At 45.7% G+C, this 21,158-nt stretch overlaps 1 protein-coding gene across 5 annotated transcripts in view; it reads left to right on the top strand.

The window, feature by feature from the left end:
- Window positions 1-19,691, top strand: part of HS6ST2 (heparan sulfate 6-O-sulfotransferase 2) — a 313,350-nt gene extending 293,659 nt beyond the window's left edge. For all 5 annotated transcript variants that reach the window (XM_057539023.1, XM_057539020.1, XM_057539021.1 and 2 more), the window contains one exon: window positions 16,559-19,691. In XM_057539023.1, the coding sequence (XP_057395006.1) occupies window positions 16,559-17,444 (886 nt within the window). In that variant the 3' untranslated portion in view covers window positions 17,445-19,691. The remainder of the gene's footprint in view (window positions 1-16,558) is intronic.
- Window positions 19,692-21,158: the final 1,467 nt, after the last annotated feature.

The following is a 21,158-nucleotide window of genomic DNA, read 5'->3' as shown; positions in this document are numbered from 1 at the left end:
GCTCAGGGAGTGGAGACTTCGGCAGCATTCAGCGTGCGGGCCCCAGAAATATTGGATTCAGGTTGAAACCAGTTCCTGTCTTTCCCTGCATTTTGATGAGCTAAATATTGCTGTAATTAGAGTGTGAGTCAGGGCATTGAACAAACCCTCCTGACACGATTCCCTTTGCTTCTGGGATGATGTCTCGGTCGGGTGATTGATAAAGGGACCCTGAGAGGACTGCACATTTCACTAAGAGAAAAATAATATTAATAGCAAATAATTGTGGGACATGTACCAGGTGACCTGCATCGTGCTAAGCACTTTACATGGGTTATCTCATTGAAGAATCACAACACCGTGAGATTGGGTGCCTAGAGCTGAGGAAACCAAGACCGAGAGGTTAAGTAATTTGCCCAAGGTTCCATAGCTGGGGCTTGCTTCCAGAACTTTCTAACCCCAGAGACAGAGCTCTTAAGTACCAAGTATTTATCAGTGGCTGACTGCTTCCCAAGACTCGGGGTCAGCTACGTCCATGGGGAGAGAGGAGAAGAGATATCAAGAAGACCCATTCCTGCCCTCTTTCCACGATGCCCACGGCCTTGGAGGGAAAAGGGGACTTGGACATGAACACCAACGTCACAAAGTCAGATGAATAGAGTCCCCGGAGAGAAGTCAAGATAACCCTTTCTACAGACTCCAAGGAAGGTGTGGCCGCTTCAACTGTGGCCATCAGGAGGAAGGAAGGCTGGCGAAGACCTGTTTGGAGAGAGGTAGAGAGGAGCAGGCAGTGTGCCTGGGGGGCCAGCAGAAGCAGAGGCGTGAGGCGGCTTGTAAGGCACAAGGAGGAAGAGTTTGGTTGGCTGAGTGTGTGGGAGTCCATGTGCAGGGGAGCAGGGATAGGATGGAAGATACCTGGACCAGTAACTTAGTGATAAATCGTGGGCATTATTCAATGAAAAATCAGTCTGCTAATTTTCCCTGCAAAGCCTTGTGCTTTACCCTTTATATCTTTGCTTTTACATTTACTTTTAAACCAGAGATTCTTGACGGGTCCTTAGCCCCAGAAAAATTCTAAGGCTGCCACGTTTGCCTTTGGTGTATTCAGTTTTCTTTCTTAGTTTCCTGTTTCTTCCTCCAAACTTGATGCCCGTCTCTTTACATGCCCTGCACACCCCCTTTCCCCCTCCCCAACGTGAGATCTGATTATTAAACTTACAGGAGGGATATCTTAGAGGTCATTTAGACCCTCTGACATCTAAATGACTGATAAGTCTTAGTGGCTTATGACCCACTACCCCCTATCGCCTGTTCCCCACCCCCGACACAGGAGGCAGATCCTTAAAGGAAAGGAATAAACCTTACATTGTGGTTTCCTGGCCAACTGTGAGAGGGGGAGCTCTGCTTCCCAGCACCCCTGAAAATTCTGCCACCCAACGAGGCTGGCCCTGGTTGCATGTCCTATTAGGGTGTTGCAGAAAGCTCTGCACCGCTTCACGTGAAATTCCTTTCATTCTCAAATAAATGAGCACAGTGGCATGAGGTAGCAAGACGAGTCTGGATGTCTAGACGTGGGTTTCAGACATAGGTAACTCGATCCCTTACTAGCTGTGTGACCTTTCACCTGTCTGTGCACTAATACCTGCATCTATGAAATGGACTGGACCTGTCTATTTCACAGGCATGCTGTAAAGATCTAATGAGAGAGAAAGAAAATGTGCTTTGTTAAAAAAAACATCTTTGCGATAGAGAACTTTTCAGAAGAAGAGGACAAAGAGAGTGTTATGCCTTCAAAAATGTTTGGAATAATAGCTCTTTAATCCTTGAAAATGACCTGAGAAATAGAAATATTTCAAATTATTTAAGAGCCTCAAATGTGACTCACTTGTCACCTGAACTATGCTTGGTACACTGAAATGCAGCCACACCGGCCTCTCCAGAATGTACCTGCCCCTATTTCAACTGTCAACACGTTTTCTCACCGCACAGAAGGTGAAGGTTGCTGTGTTCTCCCCTCACACATTTCTTGTAACATCTTGACCCCTGAATGTTAAATGGGAAAGAGGTGGGGCAGGGAAACAAGAGGACTTCAAAAATAGCCCTAGGGAAATCAAATCTTAGTGTGTTCATGACTGATTCATGATTCTGGAAAGGAAAAGCAGTCTGATCAAAACCATCACCAAATGGCCTCATTTTAAATTCCTGTGCTTTCTTTGAGCATAAAGGCTCAGGCATCCTGATTGAGACCATTGAAGCAGCCTTTCACCGGCATAGTAGCCAGTCACCTGCCGGCTGTGATTTTAGTGCTTGCCCTGCTGCTGCCAGAAATGCTCTCCTAAGTGAAGAGGGTGCAGCACTACCCCTCAGGGGATGCCTCTCGAGAACGGAAATCCTTCTGGTGGCGCCAAGTACATGATACTTTGATGAATGGAGTTTGTCTAAGCACTTTCTTTCCATATCTAAGGTTTTGAACAGCCTAAGCTGAGAGAGTCCAGCAGGAAAAGGCAAGAGGAAAGGGGAGGTGTAGGACAGGGATGGTGAAGATTGGAGGACAACAGCTTCTAGCCATCATGAAGGACAAACAAAATTCTAACTAAGGGTGGGATTTTGGGCCTCAGTGAGGAAGGGTTTGAGGGGAAGGGGCCTTCTTCTTCACCCTTTCAGGTGGCATTGCACGTGCAACAGTCTCTTCTGGCTAGGGAATGCCAACGCTGGGGCCGGAGGAGTGGCAGCAAGCCAGAGGCAGGGGAATGTTGGGAGGAAGAGGCCTGTGTGGCTTGTGGAATAATGCCCTTGAGCTCTGTTTAGTGGGGAATAATCTGAGAGAAGGAGCTGATGCACAGAGAGGTGGAAGAAGGCAAGAAAGAATATCCGGGCCAATTCCAAGGCTTGAGGGTAAATGTTCCATTAACTGACCCACCAGTCTGCATTCCCATAAGGTGCTAGGCCCAGTGCTGAGAGATGGGAGACATGCCAAGGAGTCTTTTTTGTTTTAAAATAATGCTGTACATACTATTTGATTACCAGCTTTTTTTTTTTTCCCCACACCGCTTGGCTTGTGGGATCTTAGTTCCCCGACCAGGGATTGAACCCCTGCCACAGCAGTGAAAGCGCCAAGTCCTAATCACTGGACCACCATGGAATTCCAAGTAGTCTTGACCTTAAAGGAATGTACAGCCTGGTTGGAAAGACAAAACAAGAGAAATAGACTGTTCAGACATCCATTGGGGGCTTAATGTGCAACAGAGAATGGTAGGGAAAGCAGAGAATTGGGAGTTAGGGGACTTGGGTTATGGTCCTAGACCTACTGCTGATGAGTTGTGTATCCTTGGGCAAGTCACTTCCTTTGTTTGAATTTCAAACTTCATCTGTAAAATGGTAGTTCTTTTTTTTTTTTTTTTTAAGAATTTCACTTTTTAAATTTATTTATTTATTTATTTATTTTTGGCTGTGTTGGGTCTTCGTTTCTGTGCGAGGGCTTTCTCTAGTTGCGGCAAGCGGGGGCCACTATTTATCGCGGTGCGCGGGCCTCTCACTATCGTGGCCTCTCGTTGCGGAGCACAGGCTCCAGATGTGCAGGCTCAGTAGTTGTGGCACACGGGCTTAGTTGCTCTGCGGCATGTGGGATCTTCCCAGACCAGGGCTCGAACCCGTGTCCCTTGCATTGGCAGGCAGATTCTCAACCACTGCGCCACCAGGGAAGCCCCCTAAAATGGCAGTTCTATATTTTGTCCTGTGTGAGGAACGAAAGATATAAGAGCAGTGAGTCATCCATCATTTCACATGAAACTTCTGATTGTTATTGACCAGCCTTCCCTTTTTCCTTCCCTCCCTCCCCTCCTCCCTCCTCCCCTTCTTCCTTCCTTGTCCCAGGATATCAGTGGATTTTTTTCAGATGACCTTTCTGAAAAACCATTGTGGGAAGGGGGATGTCTAGAGTAATCATCTGGGGCCTTCAGTCCAACTTCCTGTGGGTCACTATGTCTGAGAATTAACCTTGATTCCAAGGAGAAAAGCCAAGCCCCGGGGGAAAGCTCTGTCGGTGGTTCCTGCAGCATGCAAATGACTCTGACTCCCCACTGACATGTCTTCAGAGTCAATGATTAATGGAAGATTCCGAGGGTGTTGCACCCTCAAGCATTTGCCTTCGATTAGAAAATCAGAGTCAGACATCTCTCTTAGTCTGAGCATTGACTTTTAGTCCTTCTTTATGGCTTTCAAATCTTGCAGTGGAGAATAAGTGAGCTTCTAACCAAACAGAGGGGCTGCCTTTCCCTGAAGCTGGTTCCTGTTTGTCAGTCACCTTGAGCATGATCTTCTGAAACTTGAGGAAGGAGTCAGTGACTTGGTTTCGGATCACAGCTCTGCCACAGACGGTTCATGTGACCCCAGGCAAGCCCTTATCTTTCATCTCGGGGCTCTGCTCTTCTCGTTCGTAAAGTGATTGGACCAAGTGACCTCCGAGGGGCCTGCCGGCCCTGCTACTCTGTGCAAAATGTGGGTCTGTTGCCTTCACCTGTGGGTGCACCCATCAGTCCCCGTCACAGGGGGTTTGCTTTCACCAGCTGGGCCGGTTTACACACGCAGAACATGGTTCCCCCCCATCTGGAGAGCAGCTCCCCACTGTGACTAGAAGATGGCCCCACCCCTTCCCAGAAAAATAGGGCTCCATCTGGCCCAAGATGCTGCTTGGAAAGTGCCATTTAAAAAGAGTTTCTAGGGCTTCCCTGGTAGCGCAGTGGTTGAGAATCTGCCTGCCAATACAGGGGACACGGGTTCGAGCCCTGGTCTGGGAAGATCCCACATGCCGTGGAGCAACTAGGCCCGTGAGCCACAACTACTGAGCCTGCGCGTCTGGAGCTTGTGCTCCGCAACAAGAGAGGCCGCGATAGTGAGAGGCCCGCGCACCGTGATGAAGAGTGGCCCCCGCTTGCCGCAACTGGAGAAAGCCCTCGCACAGAAACGAAGACCCAACACAGCCATAAATAAATAAATAAATAAATAAATAAATAAATAAATAAAGATATGACCATCTGTGTGTTTAAAAAAATAAATAAATAAAATAAAAAGAGTTTCTAGGGAATTCCTTGGCGGTCCAGTGGTTAGGACTCTGCGCATTCACTGCCGTGGACCGGGTTCAATCCCTGGTCGGGGAAGTAAGATCCCGCAAGCCGTGTGGCGAGGCCTAAATAAATAGAGTTTCTAATCTGTCAAAAATTGTGGGATGTCTGTGCTTTCACCAGCCAAAATGGAACCAGGACTTCTATTTCAAAACATCCATCATTGTCTGTTTTCACACACTCTAAGTTTTCCCACTCTGGCGCATTTTGGACAGGTACAAAAATATCTTTTCCCCAGGACTCGGGTCATTCCAGTGCGATACTCAGTTGTAACCTGGAGGAGCAGCCTGGGACTGCGGAGCGGGTGAGGAGGGCACCACTGATTCCAGAGACGGTCTTCTTTTGCCTTAGAGGGGAAACACGGTTATCCAGTCTCTTATCTACACCACGAGAAATGACCCTTTGACGCACAGAACTTCTAGAACTCTTGCGGGCTTTTCCCACTAACAGATCCTTCAAAATCATTCCTTCCGCTCCAGCACAATCTTTCTGTCTTTGGTGCCCCTTCCTGTACTGACTCCAGCGTGACATGGGATTCTTTTTTGAGGTAGAGAGGTCCGGTGGGGAACTAGTGAGTTCATTTTCCGTTTCCAGTGTTATCATTGTGAGGAAACCAGGCTGCGCTTGGTGCTGTATATAATGCTCATTTCCACACACATGCAGCACAGCTGCGTTATCCAGTAATTGTGCCTTTTGCAGCCTGAATACCTGCAGGAAAAAAAGCGCTCCCAGGGGAAAGGAGGCACGACCCTGCCAGCCCTGGAAATTCTGAATGGCTCCCAGTCTTCACAGTTTAAATGGTAAACGAGGTCTGTTTTCCCCACAAAAGCCAGGGTTTGCGCTTCATCTCTCTCAGCACCTTACAACAATATTAGAGCTCATTAACATCAACCCAGGACACGAGAAGGGCAGCCTTCATCGAGGCGGAAACTTTTCCCTTGTGCTGTTCTGGAAAATAGCACGATGCTGAGAGCAGGCATTTATCTCCACCAGTTCTCCTCTAATGATTTCTCCAAAGCACACCCGAGGTGCCTGCAAAAGGCCTGTTACTTGAGTCCCTGTCTTCGGGGAAGTCCCTAAAGCAAGGACCCCGAGGGGCTCCAGATTTCTCTGGTTTCCTCATCCGTGCGATGGGTAGTGGGGGCCCCCAGCTCCGCCGTGCTCACGTCCCATCACTCTGAGGGGCTCACAGAAACCACGGACCCAGCCCCTCCTTTCACATCCTGGCATATCCAACCCCCCTCCTCCTGAAACTTCCTGCTCCGGCCAGGCCAGCTGTGCCCTTGGCCTGTAGCGCCTTAGGCTGTGCTCGGTGCCCAGGTGCAAGTGGGGATGTACAACCCAGAGAGAGCACACAAGCTGCAGGCTCAGATACACCTGGCCAAAGAGCAAATAGGGCACCTCAGCCAGGGCAGAGGGCAGGAGTTTGGGCTCAGGAGTCACACGGACCTGACAGAGTCATTAGCCAGCTTTGTGATTTTAGGAGGATTGAATAGCATCTCTTAGCGGAATACCCTAATCTGTACGGCAACAACAGTTATAACAATGACAACAATAGTAACTAACATTTGTTCAGTGCTGGGTTCCAAGCTCGGTTCCAAGAACTTTATATATATCACCCATTTTATCTTCACTGAAACCCACGACAAGAGTTACCAAGGATGCTTATCCGAAGAGCAAGACATCAGCCATGGTGGTCCCAGGGACGGCATTTAGACATTTGTCCCGACTTCCTCCTGTCCCCTGGGGGGTGAAGTTTACCCCCTTTTCACCTCTGCCTGCTCTTTTGGAGGGAGGAAGAAAACCAACCCCTCACCCTGGCTGCCCCAGATGCCAACCCTCAGGGGATGACAGTTTGCCAGGGGGATGCCACATGGAAACACTCAGGAAGCTGAGAAATACCATGTGGGGAGGGAGAAGGCAGGAAGCCTGAGTTTGTTAATCAGTGGCAGAACTGGTCTCCATGGGACATGGATAGATCGTACCCCTTCACACTGAAAGGGTTTTTCTCTAAAAGTTCTTTCCACCTCAGAATCACATTGAGTATTAATGAGCCGAGACTCACAGGGTAATTTTAGAATGCAAAAAATTTCAGGGGGCAGTGTAAGCTGCAAAACTCTTCATGCTGCCAAGCAGTTGAGTGGACTCTGGGTGAAGGCTGGTAACTACGGGTCATAAAGCTTGGAATTTCACATCTTGTTAAAAATCTCAGCTTTCTCACTGTTTGCAAAAGTCCTTAGATTTATGTACTTCGGAGCCTACTGGGCTTTGGGAAGGAGGAGAGCTAGATTTCCTTTAAAAAGAAGTAAATATCACCAGGACTTATTTTGTGAAGAGTTCCACGTTGGTTTTGAATTTACAGACATAAGAAATCTTCTTTTCTCCCCTTTCACCAAATAAGAAACCATCACTTTCCTGCCTTGTAAAAGAAAGAAAAGAAGAATGGCATAGAAAAACATCCTTCTGTTTAAGGAAAGCCCATTTGTGCTTCGTTGAATGTTCCCTCACAATACACACAGGCTAACCTTCAGTTAACCAGAGGGGGGGGGGGAAACAGTTAATTAAGGCATTGATTAAGGTGTTATTTTACATATACAGAACTGCTCCCTTGGGTGAGGTGTGAAGAATAGCAGAAAACCCCCTGCAAGGAGAACTGGATGGCTTATTTGGGGGGTGTGAGAACTTCAGCCTTTTCCGAGTTGGTTTTATGTCCAGTAGATGCTTTTCCTGGAATGCCTGTGTACCACTAAGGACTCTAAGTCAACCCATTCAAAGAGCCAGTGAAAGTCGTGGCTGTCTTATAGATCATTGGGCTCCCAAGGATTGGTCCTTTTCCCCACCTCTCCTGGGTTGCCCGGGAGAGCCTGGCCTAATTGTGGGCATCAGCTTGAAGGAGAAAAAGAGAGAAATTCAGCATCCAGATCATTTAGGTCTTCCTAGTGTTGTGAAGACAATCAAGTGATTGTAAGTAACCCACTTGACGTGACTGTAAGGGCTCACTGTTCTCACTAGACCGCACATGACTACTAAGCCACAGGACTGTTTTGACAAATGTACCAAAGACAACACATCTAAATGAGCATCCACCCACTTCAAAGTTGTCCCCTCTTCAAGTCCCACACTTCTTTTTAAAAAAAAATTTTTGAAGGCCATGAGAATTCACTGTTCTTTTTAAAACTAATTAATTAATTAATTTGTTTTGGCTGCGTTGGGTCTTCGTTGCTGCACGCGGGCTTTCTCTAGTTGTGGCGAGCGGGGGCTACTCTTCATTGCCGTGCGTGGGCTTCTCATTGCGGTGGCTTCTTTTGTTGCAGAGCATGGGGTCCAGGTGCACGGGCTTCAGTAGTTGTGGCACACGGGCTCAGTAGTTGTGGCGCACGGGCTTAGTTGCTCTGTGGCATGTGGGATCTTCGGACCAGGGCTCGAACCCGTGTCCCCTGCATTGGCAGGCGGATTCTTAACCATTGCGCCACCAGGGAAGTCCCAAGTTCCACACTTCTTTTATGAGGCTGCTCCCACTGCTGATCACAGCATTTACGGGACTCCTCTTTGGGGACTGCTGGTATATGAGTCACACAAGAAAAGCAGTTAAAATGGTAACCCCAGGGCTTGGGGGATCCAATCCCATCAGAGGCATATTTGCCTTTGAATCGTTTAACTACACTTTCGTTTCATCTGTGTTCATATATTAATGTTGTTTGATCTGCAAGCCATCCTCCTTGCTTTGACCGAGTCGTTTACATGCAATGGGAGGATCCGTGCAGTTGGTTTAGACATCATTAACCAAGGAAGGAGACCAGACCTTCGGCATTAATGACCCAATGTCATGTACAGCCCCCCTCCCAAGTCTACTTAGGACCACCAACCACAGTTCTTATTTCTGTACCACTCATCATTACTCCAAGAATAAGATGTGCAAAGGCTGAACTTTAAAAATAAAATACAAAACTAAGCTACAGTACCAAAATGTTCAGTCCTATTGATTTGGGCTAAGAATTTGTTTCCTTTCTTAAATTAACTTTTTATTGATCACTCCTATGACCTTAACTTGTACAGTTTTGCTGGTCTTCTTCCATAAAAAAATGGCTTTAATATTTATTCCCACTTTGAGTGGTGCCGGAAAAACCTTATTGTGGCCTTTTGTGAACCAGTGGCCTTAAAGGAAAGTAAATGTTTACAGCATAATCCTCATAACTTTGCTCAGGCCAAGTTCCCTGGGCTTTCCCCGGACAGCAGTGGGCATCCTTAGGCTTGTTTTGTCATGCTTTTTCCTCTTGGGTCACTTGTCCACACTCTGGGCACCCCTGGGATCTCTGAGGGACTGTTGATATCTGAAGCCACATGCCTGGGACAGTGGTTCTCATATTCGAGCACACGTCCATCAGAATTTCCCAGAGGGCTTGTTAAAACAGATCGCTAGGCTCCAGCCCCTGAGTTTCTGCTTCAGTGGGTAGACCCAAGAATGTCCATTTCGAACAATTTATGAAGTGATACTGACGCTGCTTGATTCTGGGGCCACAATTTGAGAACCACTTCCTTAGCTTGTTCATAGGAGCAGAAGTCCTGGGTTTGTGTCCCAGCAGTAGGATGGGAAGAATCCAGGTTCTAGAGTCAAAGAGAAACTGGTTCATGTCTGAGCATCCCTACTTTAACCTGTGACACTGGGTCAAATCATATCTGTTAGTCTCAGCTTCTTCATCCTCAAAATGGGAATAATAATATCTGATTCACAGTATTGTTGGGAGTTAATGTGTAAGTGCCAGGCACGAAGGCGCCCAGCTCCTGGCTATGCAGTTGGTGTAAGGAAATGCCTGCTCTCAGCAGCCAGATGCTTCCCCTTCGTGAGGGTTAGTGGGCTCTTCCAGGCACGGTTTACTGTGCCGTCCTAGGTAATTAACTGACACAAAGACAGGAGCTACTAAAAATACAGGCCTTCAGCCCAGGAATATTCCTTGCAGTTAGGTTGATTCCCAAGAGCTACTGGCAATTTGTGACTTGTGGGCAAATCTTTGCCTCTCAGGGCCTTGACTTCTTCACCTCTAAAGTGAAGACTTTGATTTAGATGATTTGCCATCTCAAAGGTTTCTTCTTGCTCTGCCAAGTCTTGAATTCTGTGACTTAGAACTCAGGTACTTATTTCAGAATAATCTCTTTCAATGAAAATGAAAACTGTATGGTTCTTGTTTTTATCCATTTACTTACTCTTAATATCCTTAAACTTCCCAGCCTTCTTTAACATTGGGCTACTACACAGAAAGTCAGGAACAGCTGCTAAATATAGCTAGAGCTCCTTAAAATGTTCTGGCACAGGTGTAAAATGGTATATCTGTTATTTAATACTGACATCTAGTGGTTTTTCCTTATCAAAGAAAATGATAGGCATTTTCCCATTAGCTCATGGTAAGCTCGGCTGCTTCTGCTACAGCCATTCATTCAACAATCTTTTATTAATCACTTATTTTATGTCAAACATTGTGCCAGGCCCAGAGGAGCTTATGTTGATAAATGCTACTCAGTCTCTACCCTTCCAGAGCTCATGGTCCAATGGGCAAAGCAGACAAATCACTAGACAACCACAGCCCATGGTGATAAATGCTACAATAGGAGAATACCAGCACAGCTGGAACAGAGGAATACCAGGGCAGTTAACTCTGCCCAGGAAGGTCAAGGAAAGTGGAAGAGGCAATCTTTGAGTTGAGTCTTGGAGGTTTCCAGGTAACCTACAAAGGACAGATCGAAGCCCTTCCAAAGAGTAGGCACTCCATATACAAAGGAAAAGGGCCTGTAGGATCTTTGCCTGGGACCAATTTGGAATATTAAGATTACATTTGCATACTTGGGATGTAGAGTATAGAGCAGGGTTTCTCAACCTTGGCACTACTGATAATTAGTCAATAGTCTGCATTGTAGGCTGTTTATCATCCGTAGACTCAATCCACTAGATGCCAGTAGCACCTGACCCCCAGTTGTGACAACCAAAATGTCTCCAGGTATTTCCAAAGGTCCTAGAGTCAGGGAAGGGAAGTGGAGGGGTGGGATGCAAAATTACTCATGGTTGAGAAAGACTTGTGTAGAGGGAGCTTGATAGAGATAAGGCTGGAGAGAAAGAAAGGTTGTTGCCAGGTCCCACAAGGCTGTGTCTGGCATGTGGAAGAGCTTGAACTTCATGTCATAACTGATAGGGAGCCATTAAGGGGTCTTAACTAGGGAGTGGTAGGTCAGATGCGTGCCATATGGGGGTGTGGAATGGATGTGAGGCTGGAGACAAGGAGGTGGCCAGGACGCTGATGCAGTGATTGAGTAGAGACGTGATGAGTGCCTGACTCCAGGCAGTGGTAAAAGGATGAATTTGTGAGCTCTTAAGAACTAGAATCAGCAGGACTTAGGGAAAATTCAGACGCTGGAGGTAAGCGAGATAGAGAAGTCAAAGACGGCCTCCAGGTTTCTTGCTTGGACAGCTCTTTCTTTGGTTGCTGTTCTTCCACAATTGCTTACCAATGACACGTAAAAGTTGGCCTAGACTTGTAGAGGGTGGCAAACTTTTCACTGTGTCCTGCCTGTCGAGAAACCATGGGCATACAAAGGCACCAAACAATGGTCTTTAAGTCAACTCGGGTAACTGAGTGGGAGTCATGACTGTAAAGATGTGACACCTGGTCATCTTAATGAAATGACATGGTTGGTCACAAGATATTCCTGTCCAATCACTACTAACTGAAACATACTAACTGAAACAGGCTGAGTGTGATTTTTCTGTGACTGAGCTTGGCTCACTCGTTTAACATTAAATCAGACCATTCAGCAGCACCCTTCGGGTTTCTGTCAACTCGAAGGGAGATTTCCAGCAGCTACCAAAGACCTGCTCTCACCTGCATCTTGTTCTGTTTTAATCAATGCCTGGATCCAGGCATTGCCAGAAGAAAATAAGAAGATATGGTGAAGATATTGGGGGATATGATCAGAATCCAGATGCGTTTTGACAGGCTTAGACTTCCTCTACCAAGAAGAAGTTAAACAGGGCCACAAACAAACTGCATCGGTTCTGGACAAAGGAGATTGAGTTTCCAAATGGCCTATGTGTAAAAGAATGCAAGAAGGTAGTTGACAGTGTGTCAGTGATGTGATGCGTCTGCCGGAAAGGCTGATGTGATATGAGGCCACGTTAAGAGAAATGGTGTCAAGAATGAGGGGGGAGATAGACTGTCCCTACTTGTTCCTTGTCAGACTGTGCCTAGAGGGCATGTTCCAATAAAGTGAAATATATTCAGAGGCAAAGAAAACGATAGTGAGGGGACCTGAAGCAGTGGAGAGAACAGTTGAAAACCATATTTAGCATGAAGAAAAGAAACCTCGGGGTACTGGAATGCTGTTTTCAAATACCTGAAGCCACACTTGTGGAATTAAAACCGATCCTAAGTAAGTCCTCAAGGTCTGAAACTACCACGTTTTGCTGACAACTCCACATCTGAAGCCCAGATCACTGTCTGAGGCTCTATCTGTCCATTCAGCCAGAGACCTGGGAGGCCTCCTTACCCCTCCTCCTCCCTCTCCCCTATATTCATTTTGTCACTGAGTCTTGTTACTTTGACCTCCTAAATCTCCCTCTAGTCTGCTCCCTCTTCTTCTGTCTTGTTTTCTATAGTAACCTCGACTCGTTTCCCCAATTCCACACACCATATACAGTGATCTTTCTAAAACGCGGACCTCTTCATGTTACTCCCTTGCCTAAAACCCTTTAAAAAGGCCTCCCTGTTGCCTGCAGATGTCTAATTTTTTTCTTTTTCCTTTTTGGCCATGCCACGTGGCTTGCGGGGTCTTAGTTCCCCTACCAGGGATTGAACCCAGGCCCTCGGCAGTGAAAGCGTGGAGCCCTAACCACCGGACCACCAGGGAATTCCCAGAAATCTAACTTCTTTAATGTGGCATCTGAGGCCTTCCACGACCCGGTCCGTAACTACCTCTCCATCCTCCATTCCGGCCACTGGCCCGTAATTCCCAGTAAGATGTTTCCTGTGCCTTTCCTCCGCACACAGCAGGCTAGTTTATGCCTCTGTGCCTTTGCTCATGCTGACCTTTCTGCCTCATACTCCATTCTGCTCTTTTTTGCCTCATCTAATTCTCCCTTGTTTTTCAAAATAAAGCTACAGAAACTCTTCCTCTGTCATCAGGCTAGGCTGAGCATCACTGCAAGGTGCTTTCTTTGTGCCTTGTCCCTGGTCCAGTCATTAATAGCACATTAGAATGGAACGCTCTGCTAGGGGCCCCGAGTCTTAGCCCTCTAGGCATCGCCAGGGCCTCTCTCAGTGCCAGGCACACAGGTGCTTGAACAGAGCTGGGCGCTGGAAGAGTGCCACCCACGTTTCTGTGCCTATGTGCCTCTCCATGCACTGTCCCATTGGCTTGGGCTTCCACATCCTCAGTTGCTCTGGGTGGGGAGACGGCTTCTCTGACATTTCCCTGACAACTCTTCACTCCGAATAATGAGCAGCCTCGATCCTTTGCCCAACAAAACCTCCCAGGGGTTATCCTCACCTGCCTTCCCACCTCCAACACACCATGCCACTTGGGAGGCCACTGGACAGTCTTGGAGACCCACCCTTCAGCGGATCTTCCTTTTCACCCATGGGATCTTTTTCCAAGCAGCATCAAGTGTTTCCAGTTAAGGCAGTCTGGCACCCCGGGCCTATTTTCCCTGGAAGAAGGGGGCTGCTGGCAGTCACTGACTCTCCAGAGCTATTGGCATCTGAGTGGAGGGCAGCGCTCATCACTAGCACGTGTGCGTGCACGCGTGTAGGCGCCTCTAATTTCTCTGCTGCTGTGATAATCCCTACAGTGTGGAGGCCGAGGCTGCGCACCTTGGACGGCTCTCCTCTCATAAAGGCACTGGGAGACCTTCATCAGGGAGGAGTCGCGCATCCATGACATGAGAGCGTCTGTGAATGTCTGCCTCTGCCTTCCTGGGCTCCCTCTCTTTCTCTCCACGTGGGGATGGTGCTTTGGTCCAGACACTAACCCTGCTGGTTGCGATCTGTCTACTCTGAAGGACAAGGGAGAGTTTTTAGGTAGGAGAGCCCCAGGCTTGCACAGGGGTGCACTCTAGAGTTTACCAGAAGATGTCACTGTAGGCTTAAACCAGTAAAACAGAAGACTGTCAGCTGAGCATGAAGGTGACTGCATCATGGGGGTTTAAAACACCCATTTATAATGCATGCCTGGAAAAGCTGGTTGAAAGACTAATCCAAATGTGTCACTGCACTTCATAAATTTCTTTTTTTCCCCAAATAATCAGACTAATTGCCACAAAGCTATGGCCTCAGGCCTAGCATAAAGGCTTGATAAATTCACACTGAAGGAATGAATGAATGAATACCAAAGCTAGGAGTGGAAGGGCAGAGCCCATGGGAACAGCAGTCACCTTTGTTGGTCAAGGAGGCTACTGGAGAACAAAAGCTGCTACTCGTTAGCAGTGGGTCTCTACAGAGATGAATTTGAGTGGCACCAGCAACGTCAAGTCCCAGGAAAAGCACTGAGAGAGGTGAAGGTCATCTTGGCCCCCTCTCCGGCCTCACTCCCCAATGCTTCTCCTGTGCCCCATGCTTGTTTATTCCAGAAAATCATAGAAGGTGATTTTTAAAATTTTCTATGATTTTTGCCAGACACTTAGATTCTCCAGAGTTTTTAATATAATGAGGCATGGCCTTCCCAGTTCCGAACTCTTTCCCCCCTCTTCCCCAGATAGTTCATTAAAGAAGTAATTAAAGGAGTTACGGAGATTCTGCTTTGTGCCTGGTACAAAGCTGAAATGGACGAGATGAGAGTGGGAGAAGAATGCCTAAAGCCCCTGCCCCGGAAAACCTAGTTTAAGAAGAAATGCAAACAACTAATTGCAATTCAGTATCAAAAGTGTTTTCACAAAGGTTTAAGTGTGGAAGTGACACTGAGGAAGAGGTGACGGCGGACAGCAAGGGGTGAGATGCATTTTCTCAGAGGAGAGATAGTACTTGGAATGGAACTCGAAGGATGCCTAGAATTTTTCAGTTAAAGAAGGAAGGTCACGCCAGGCAGAGGAAACACCATGCACAGAACAGAGGCACACGGGATATAGATCCCAGGGTGCCTTCGTTGCTCAAAGCCCAAGACTTCGGAGGAGACTCTGCTCAGAGGATATCAGCCACCAGACTCAGAGAGTTGGGTGGTTGAGTTGGTTCCCTCTGGCTTCTCATGGGTGGGTACAGAACCACCATCCCTCAGATGGGAATGAATAAACTTCAGGGAAGCTGCAAGCCATTCCCCAGGTTTCTTTTCAGAAACTAAATGTTAATATTCAGCGTTTATTGTTGTCTTCCTTCCACGATAGGCCGGCTCATCCACGACCTCGTCCTTTATCCACTGAACCTGAGTGGAAGCTCATTTATTATGAAAGCACAACTGCTGAGTTGTTTTTCCCCGATCACATTATAAGCCGGGATGCTTCCGGGGTGTGTGTGGGCAGGGGGTGTGTGCACGTGTGTGCGTGCACCTGCTATGTATGGGTGTGTGTGGGTGTGTGGTTTAAATGTTTCCTAGTCTGCTATTTGAGCAAAGAACTTTATCAGTTTGCAGCTTTAAATTGAAGACACCCACACAGCAAAGCCTCCACACATGCTGACATCTGGGTGTCCTTTCTGTGGGTAAAGAAAAGGGGCATTTTGGAGCTGATAGAGTTAACTTGCCTCTGCTGGGAATATTAGCACGTGAGCAAAGGCTGAAACCAAGGTAGTAGCTTATATATATGCCATTGGCAGCTACCATGTCTATTTCAGTCAGTGACTAACCACAATGTCTATTTCTGGAGCCCCCCACCCCGGCTGCGCTGCATATCTCCACATTCCACTGCCATCACGTAGGAGCCATGATGTTATGACAACAGCCAGAATCAAAAGCATCATATCACACACTCTTTCAATGAAGTTTTGTTCTTTAATAAGATATCCCGATTAGACTAGATATTAGAAAAATGCTTTTATGTATTTAGTAAGAAAGATTAGAACTTGAGCTCACTTGTCAACCTTGTATCACTTCAGTAAAATCACATGTTTCCACTGAGTCTCCGTTTCACGATCAGTTAATGGGGGTTTGGGGGTGGGGAGTATGAAATAAATGAGGTCATTGGGAGGACTTCGTCATTGGTTGGAGAGAGAGAAAAGCAGGGAAAGGAGGGGAGGGGAGTGGAGTTTCCGCTGATGTAGTGCTTTAGCTGCAGTACCAGCGAATTGGGTGAAAAATGAGCTCTCTGGACAGGCTAGTGGGACTCAGAGAGGGGACGAGAGCACAGTTCACAGGACAACTGCCACCAGATCGCCATCATTTCCCTTTTGCCTTCCTTCCTGACCAGTGAACATCATATATGCCATGCACCTCCCTGACTCCACTTATGTCACCCGAATCCCTGACCGTTGGCCTTTGTTCTTTGTCCATAGGAACTTCCACTACATCACCATCCTCCGCGACCCAGTGTCCCGGTACCTGAGTGAGTGGAGGCATGTCCAGAGAGGGGCGACATGGAAAGCATCCCTGCATGTCTGCGACGGGAGGCCCCCAACCTCCGAAGAGCTGCCCAGCTGCTACACTGGAGACGACTGGTCTGGCTGCCCCCTGAAGGAGTTCATGGACTGTCCCTATAACCTAGCCAACAACCGCCAGGTGCGCATGCTTTCTGACCTGACCCTCGTCGGCTGCTACAACCTGTCGGTCATGCCCGAAAAGCAGAGGAACAAGGTCCTCCTGGAAAGCGCCAAATCGAATCTGAAGCACATGGCGTTCTTCGGCCTCACCGAGTTTCAGCGGAAGACCCAGTATCTGTTTGAGAAAACCTTCAACATGAACTTTATTTCGCCGTTTACCCAATATAACACCACTAGGGCCTCTAGCGTAGAGATCAATGAGGAAATCCAAAAGCACATTGAGGGACTGAACTTTCTGGATATGGAATTGTACAGCTATGCAAAAGATCTCTTTTTGCAAAGGTATCAGTTTATGAGGCAGAAGGAACATCAGGAAGCTAGGCGGAAGCGTCAGGAACAACGCAAATTTCTGAAGGGAAGGTTCCTTCAGACCCATTTCCAGAGCCAGAGTCAGGGCCAGAGCCAGAATCTGAGTCAGAATCCGAGTCAGGCCCCGAACCTAAATGCCAATCAGAATGTGACTCAGAATCTGATTCCGAATCTGACTCAGAGCTTGGGTCAGAATCCGAGCCCGAAGGAGAACCGGGAAAGCCAGAAGCAGAACCCTGGCCAAGAGCAGAGCGATAGCAACACCAGCAATGGCACCCATGACTACATAGGCAGTGTAGAGAAATGGCGCTAAATGGCTCCCAAAGGCTTTTGCACACTTCTCCCAAAGCGCCAGTCAAAATAGGGCAAGTCTTCAAACATGAGAGTGTCCAGACACATCCTGCTTCCTTAAGTTTGGAAGTTAAAAAAGTTAAGATGTTGCCTTTACAGTTGCCTTTCAATTCAGTGTTCTACTGTGCGTGGGTAAAACAAATTTCAATATGCAATTAAATTGTCTTTTTTTTTGGTTCGTGGGGAATTTATAAAATCCAAAAGGCAAACCAGACTCATCAGAAATTGCTGTTTAGATATTTTCAGAAGTTCTTAAATTAGTCATAGAGACAAAATGAAAACATAAAATGTGGCCGGTTCAACTTATAGCTAAGAAATGGACTTTACATTATTCATGATACACTGTTGAAACCCAGTCTTGGAAGCAAACATTTTTTTCCAGGGCTAAGCATGAATATAACACAAAAGAAACTAAAATTAAACACGAAACTGTTCATTTTCTTCTGATTTTAACAAGGAATCTATTTAAACAGAATAAGAACTGATGGCAGAGTTTACCAAGCTGTAGAAAATGAAAAACTTCTCTCCCAAACATGGGTAGTTTTATGTAAAAATATTGGCTTTCGAGTGGAACGGGACTCATATCTTGTTATTTCAGAGATGTTTAAAATTTTAAACTTTTTCTGCCTTCTACTATTTAAAGGTTTTAAACAGGGTGTATCTCATATTAAATAAAACACTTTTTCCAAATGGAGTACCAATGCAAAGATCTAATTTCCAGATGATTTCTGGGCACTGTAATTTCAACAATTCTGGACTCTTTTTGGCGCTGCTTCTCATTCATTTTAAAGCGTCTCCGAGCTGTGCTCATTCCAAACTAACCCGTTTTAGAATCTTTCTTCATCATCTAAATGGTGTGTTGCTGAATTCATTGTGATAATATAATCCTGGATTAAAGTCAGGACTTTCTTTCTGTAGAACTGTCTTATCAATGTTTGTGTAGTGAGGTCCTTATCAAGAAACTCTTGAACAGGATAATGTGTCTTAAAATATTGCTCAAGTTATTATTCTTGATCAGATAGAATTAAACCTGAATGTGAATGAATTGTTATTTACTTTTTGTGCATTTTTATTGTAATGTTTCCAGTAGGGCTGGCTATTTTCTAGCCCATTAGTTCTTTTTCGTGTTGACAGAGTATAGACAATTACAAGAGAAAAAACAAGGGTAGAATAAGCACTAGGATAGTCAGCATTATTCAGTAACACCAAAAGCTTTACCTCCATACTTTGGGTGAACCGTGTACCAGGTTTCGTTTTGAGAAAACAAAAGGCAGGAGTGTTCTGCATTGAGGTTAAACATCAGAAGCATATGGATTGAAGAAAGTGATTTGGTATTGGAAGTCTGTGCAGAAATACTTTTAGGGTATCAACTGCGAATTGCACAGGGCAAAAAGAAGGATGTAACCCACCGTGCAAGCAGGCATCCTGATTCTGGGCAGTTTCCATTTTACGGGTTTTGCTATCCTTTCGTAAGGACTTATGCTAAGCCCCTGGCTGTCAATCAAAAAGGCAACTGGAAGTGGCATTTATGTTTTCACGAGGGACATGCTTAGAAGTGTGACCATAAAGTCACATCTTGTACAATCTGCTCATTTGCATGATCTAGTTTCATCTGTAATAATAAGGCCACAAGCTGGACAAGAAGCTGAGTACTTGGTTAAAAAATAAATGTTCTTGACTCTGCACTTGTATCAGTAGATCTAAATTTTGTTTTGTCCGACAGTATCGCAGTCCTGGGAATCTGAGAACTGGAAAACTGAAAGGAAAAAAATTTTCAAAATCCAAAACATCTTGAAGTCAAACTGTTTTAGAGTGAAACTATTTTGTGTACTTTGTGTTTTTAAACTAATGATTCTGTAGATCACTGTGGTATTTCAATTTTGTTTTGTTTTGATTGATATTGTTTGCTCTTAAAACTGATAGGTACTGCTGGAAAGCAGGATGAAGCCCGAGCCAGTGGAAAAGCTTGTTACAGAAAAAATATTTTGTGTTATTGCTGTGGTGTGCATGGTTTGCAGAGATTAAGTGCATTTTCTCTGTCTATACTGATTTACTGTATATAGGGGATGTTATAAATATACATTTTGGTCACCATCATGTAAATCCCATGATTTTGACTGTAAACATCTTTCCAGTGGTGTAGCTTTACAAACCATTCACTGATTTTTGTGTAATTTAACAATAGATATGAAATAAACTTTAAATTACAGGCTCTGAGTAATTTCGTGATTTCAAGGTTTGCAGCCACTAGACATTATGACATCACAGAGAGAATTTTCTTTTCTCAAGGAGTTTCTTTTTGTCCTCTCGGCCACCAGGTATGGAAATGAGATGAGCCATTCTAATCTAGCACACCCAAATGGCCTTAACTTTGGGTGCTTCCTTCTGGGAGTCCACAGTGTGTCCTCCTTGGAATAAAACAAAGTTGTCAATGAAAGACAAAGTTGACTGTGCATTTTAGTCAGCTCAGGCTGCTATAACAAAATACCATAAACTGGGTGGCTTATCAACAACAGAAACTTATTTCCTACAGTTCTGGAGGCTGAAAGTCTGAGATCAGGTGGCAGTATGGTCGGGTTCTGATGAGGGCCCTCTTCTCAGTTGCAGAAGTCTGTCTTCTTGCTGTGTCCTCATATCACAGAAAGTAGCTAGCTAACTCTCTGGCTTTTTCCTATAAGGGCACTAATCCCATTCATGAGGGCTCCACCCTCATGACCTAATCACCTCCCAAAGACCACACCTCCACATACCATCACATTGGGATTAGAGTTTCAACATATGAATTTGGTGGGGACAAACATTCAGTCCATTACGCTATGCAAATGAAATATGTGAGTGTTTTAATTTAAAAATTATTAAAGGAGATACTTGCACATCTAAGAACATGTTGAAAAGAAAAATAGCACTTTTTATTTTTTAATCTATCCCCTCTGTCTAGGATAGAGGTTAAAGGTGAGCATTAAAGTATTGGCTTTTAAAGTTATGAAGACAATATGCTCTAATTGTATTCAATGTACATATTTTTCCAAACAAACTTATGGTTAGGACTATGGATGGGGATGATTTGTTCTTGCCCTTTTGAAAAGAGAATTTAGATGTCAGTTCATAGGATTAGAGGGAAGAAAGCTACAAAATTTGGGGGGTTAACTATACTCAGCTTGCAAGCTATTCATACTTTAAAAATTCTGCCCATCAACTGTTCATTGAGCAATAATTGGGTGGTCAAAGGTCCTGACTGCAAAAGGGTTCCATGGCCTCTGCTTGGGAGGAACTGTGAACAGGAATGTAGAGGTTAAGAACTTGAAATATTTAGGAAATAAAGATTATTTCCCTTTACCCTCCAGGAGGCTACTCTTGGAGAGTACTTACTGAAGTGGGGAAAATGTTGAAAACCTGCCCTATGCTTCTGGACACAGAAGCTGAGCAAAGGGTCTACTGAGGTAACCCCAAAGAGCCATAAAACATCACAGGACAGGCTTTAGACAACTGCATTCTCCCCATGCCTGAGACACAGAAGAGACCAACATTGTAGTCCAGGCTGGTGATATGCAACTCCCAGCTTTCTTGCCCTGTGCTGAGGAGTGCTGCTCTCTTGTCTTCACTAGGGATTAAACCAAGCAAATAAACAAAGCCCAGGTGTCTTCTAAAGAGTCTAACAAGACACAGAATATGCTGA

Source organism: Balaenoptera acutorostrata, chromosome X, assembly GCF_949987535.1.
Source record: "Balaenoptera acutorostrata chromosome X, mBalAcu1.1, whole genome shotgun sequence".
In the NCBI taxonomy this organism is placed as follows: domain Eukaryota; kingdom Metazoa; phylum Chordata; class Mammalia; order Artiodactyla; family Balaenopteridae; genus Balaenoptera; species Balaenoptera acutorostrata.
This window is presented reverse-complemented; position numbering and strand designations above follow the sequence as displayed.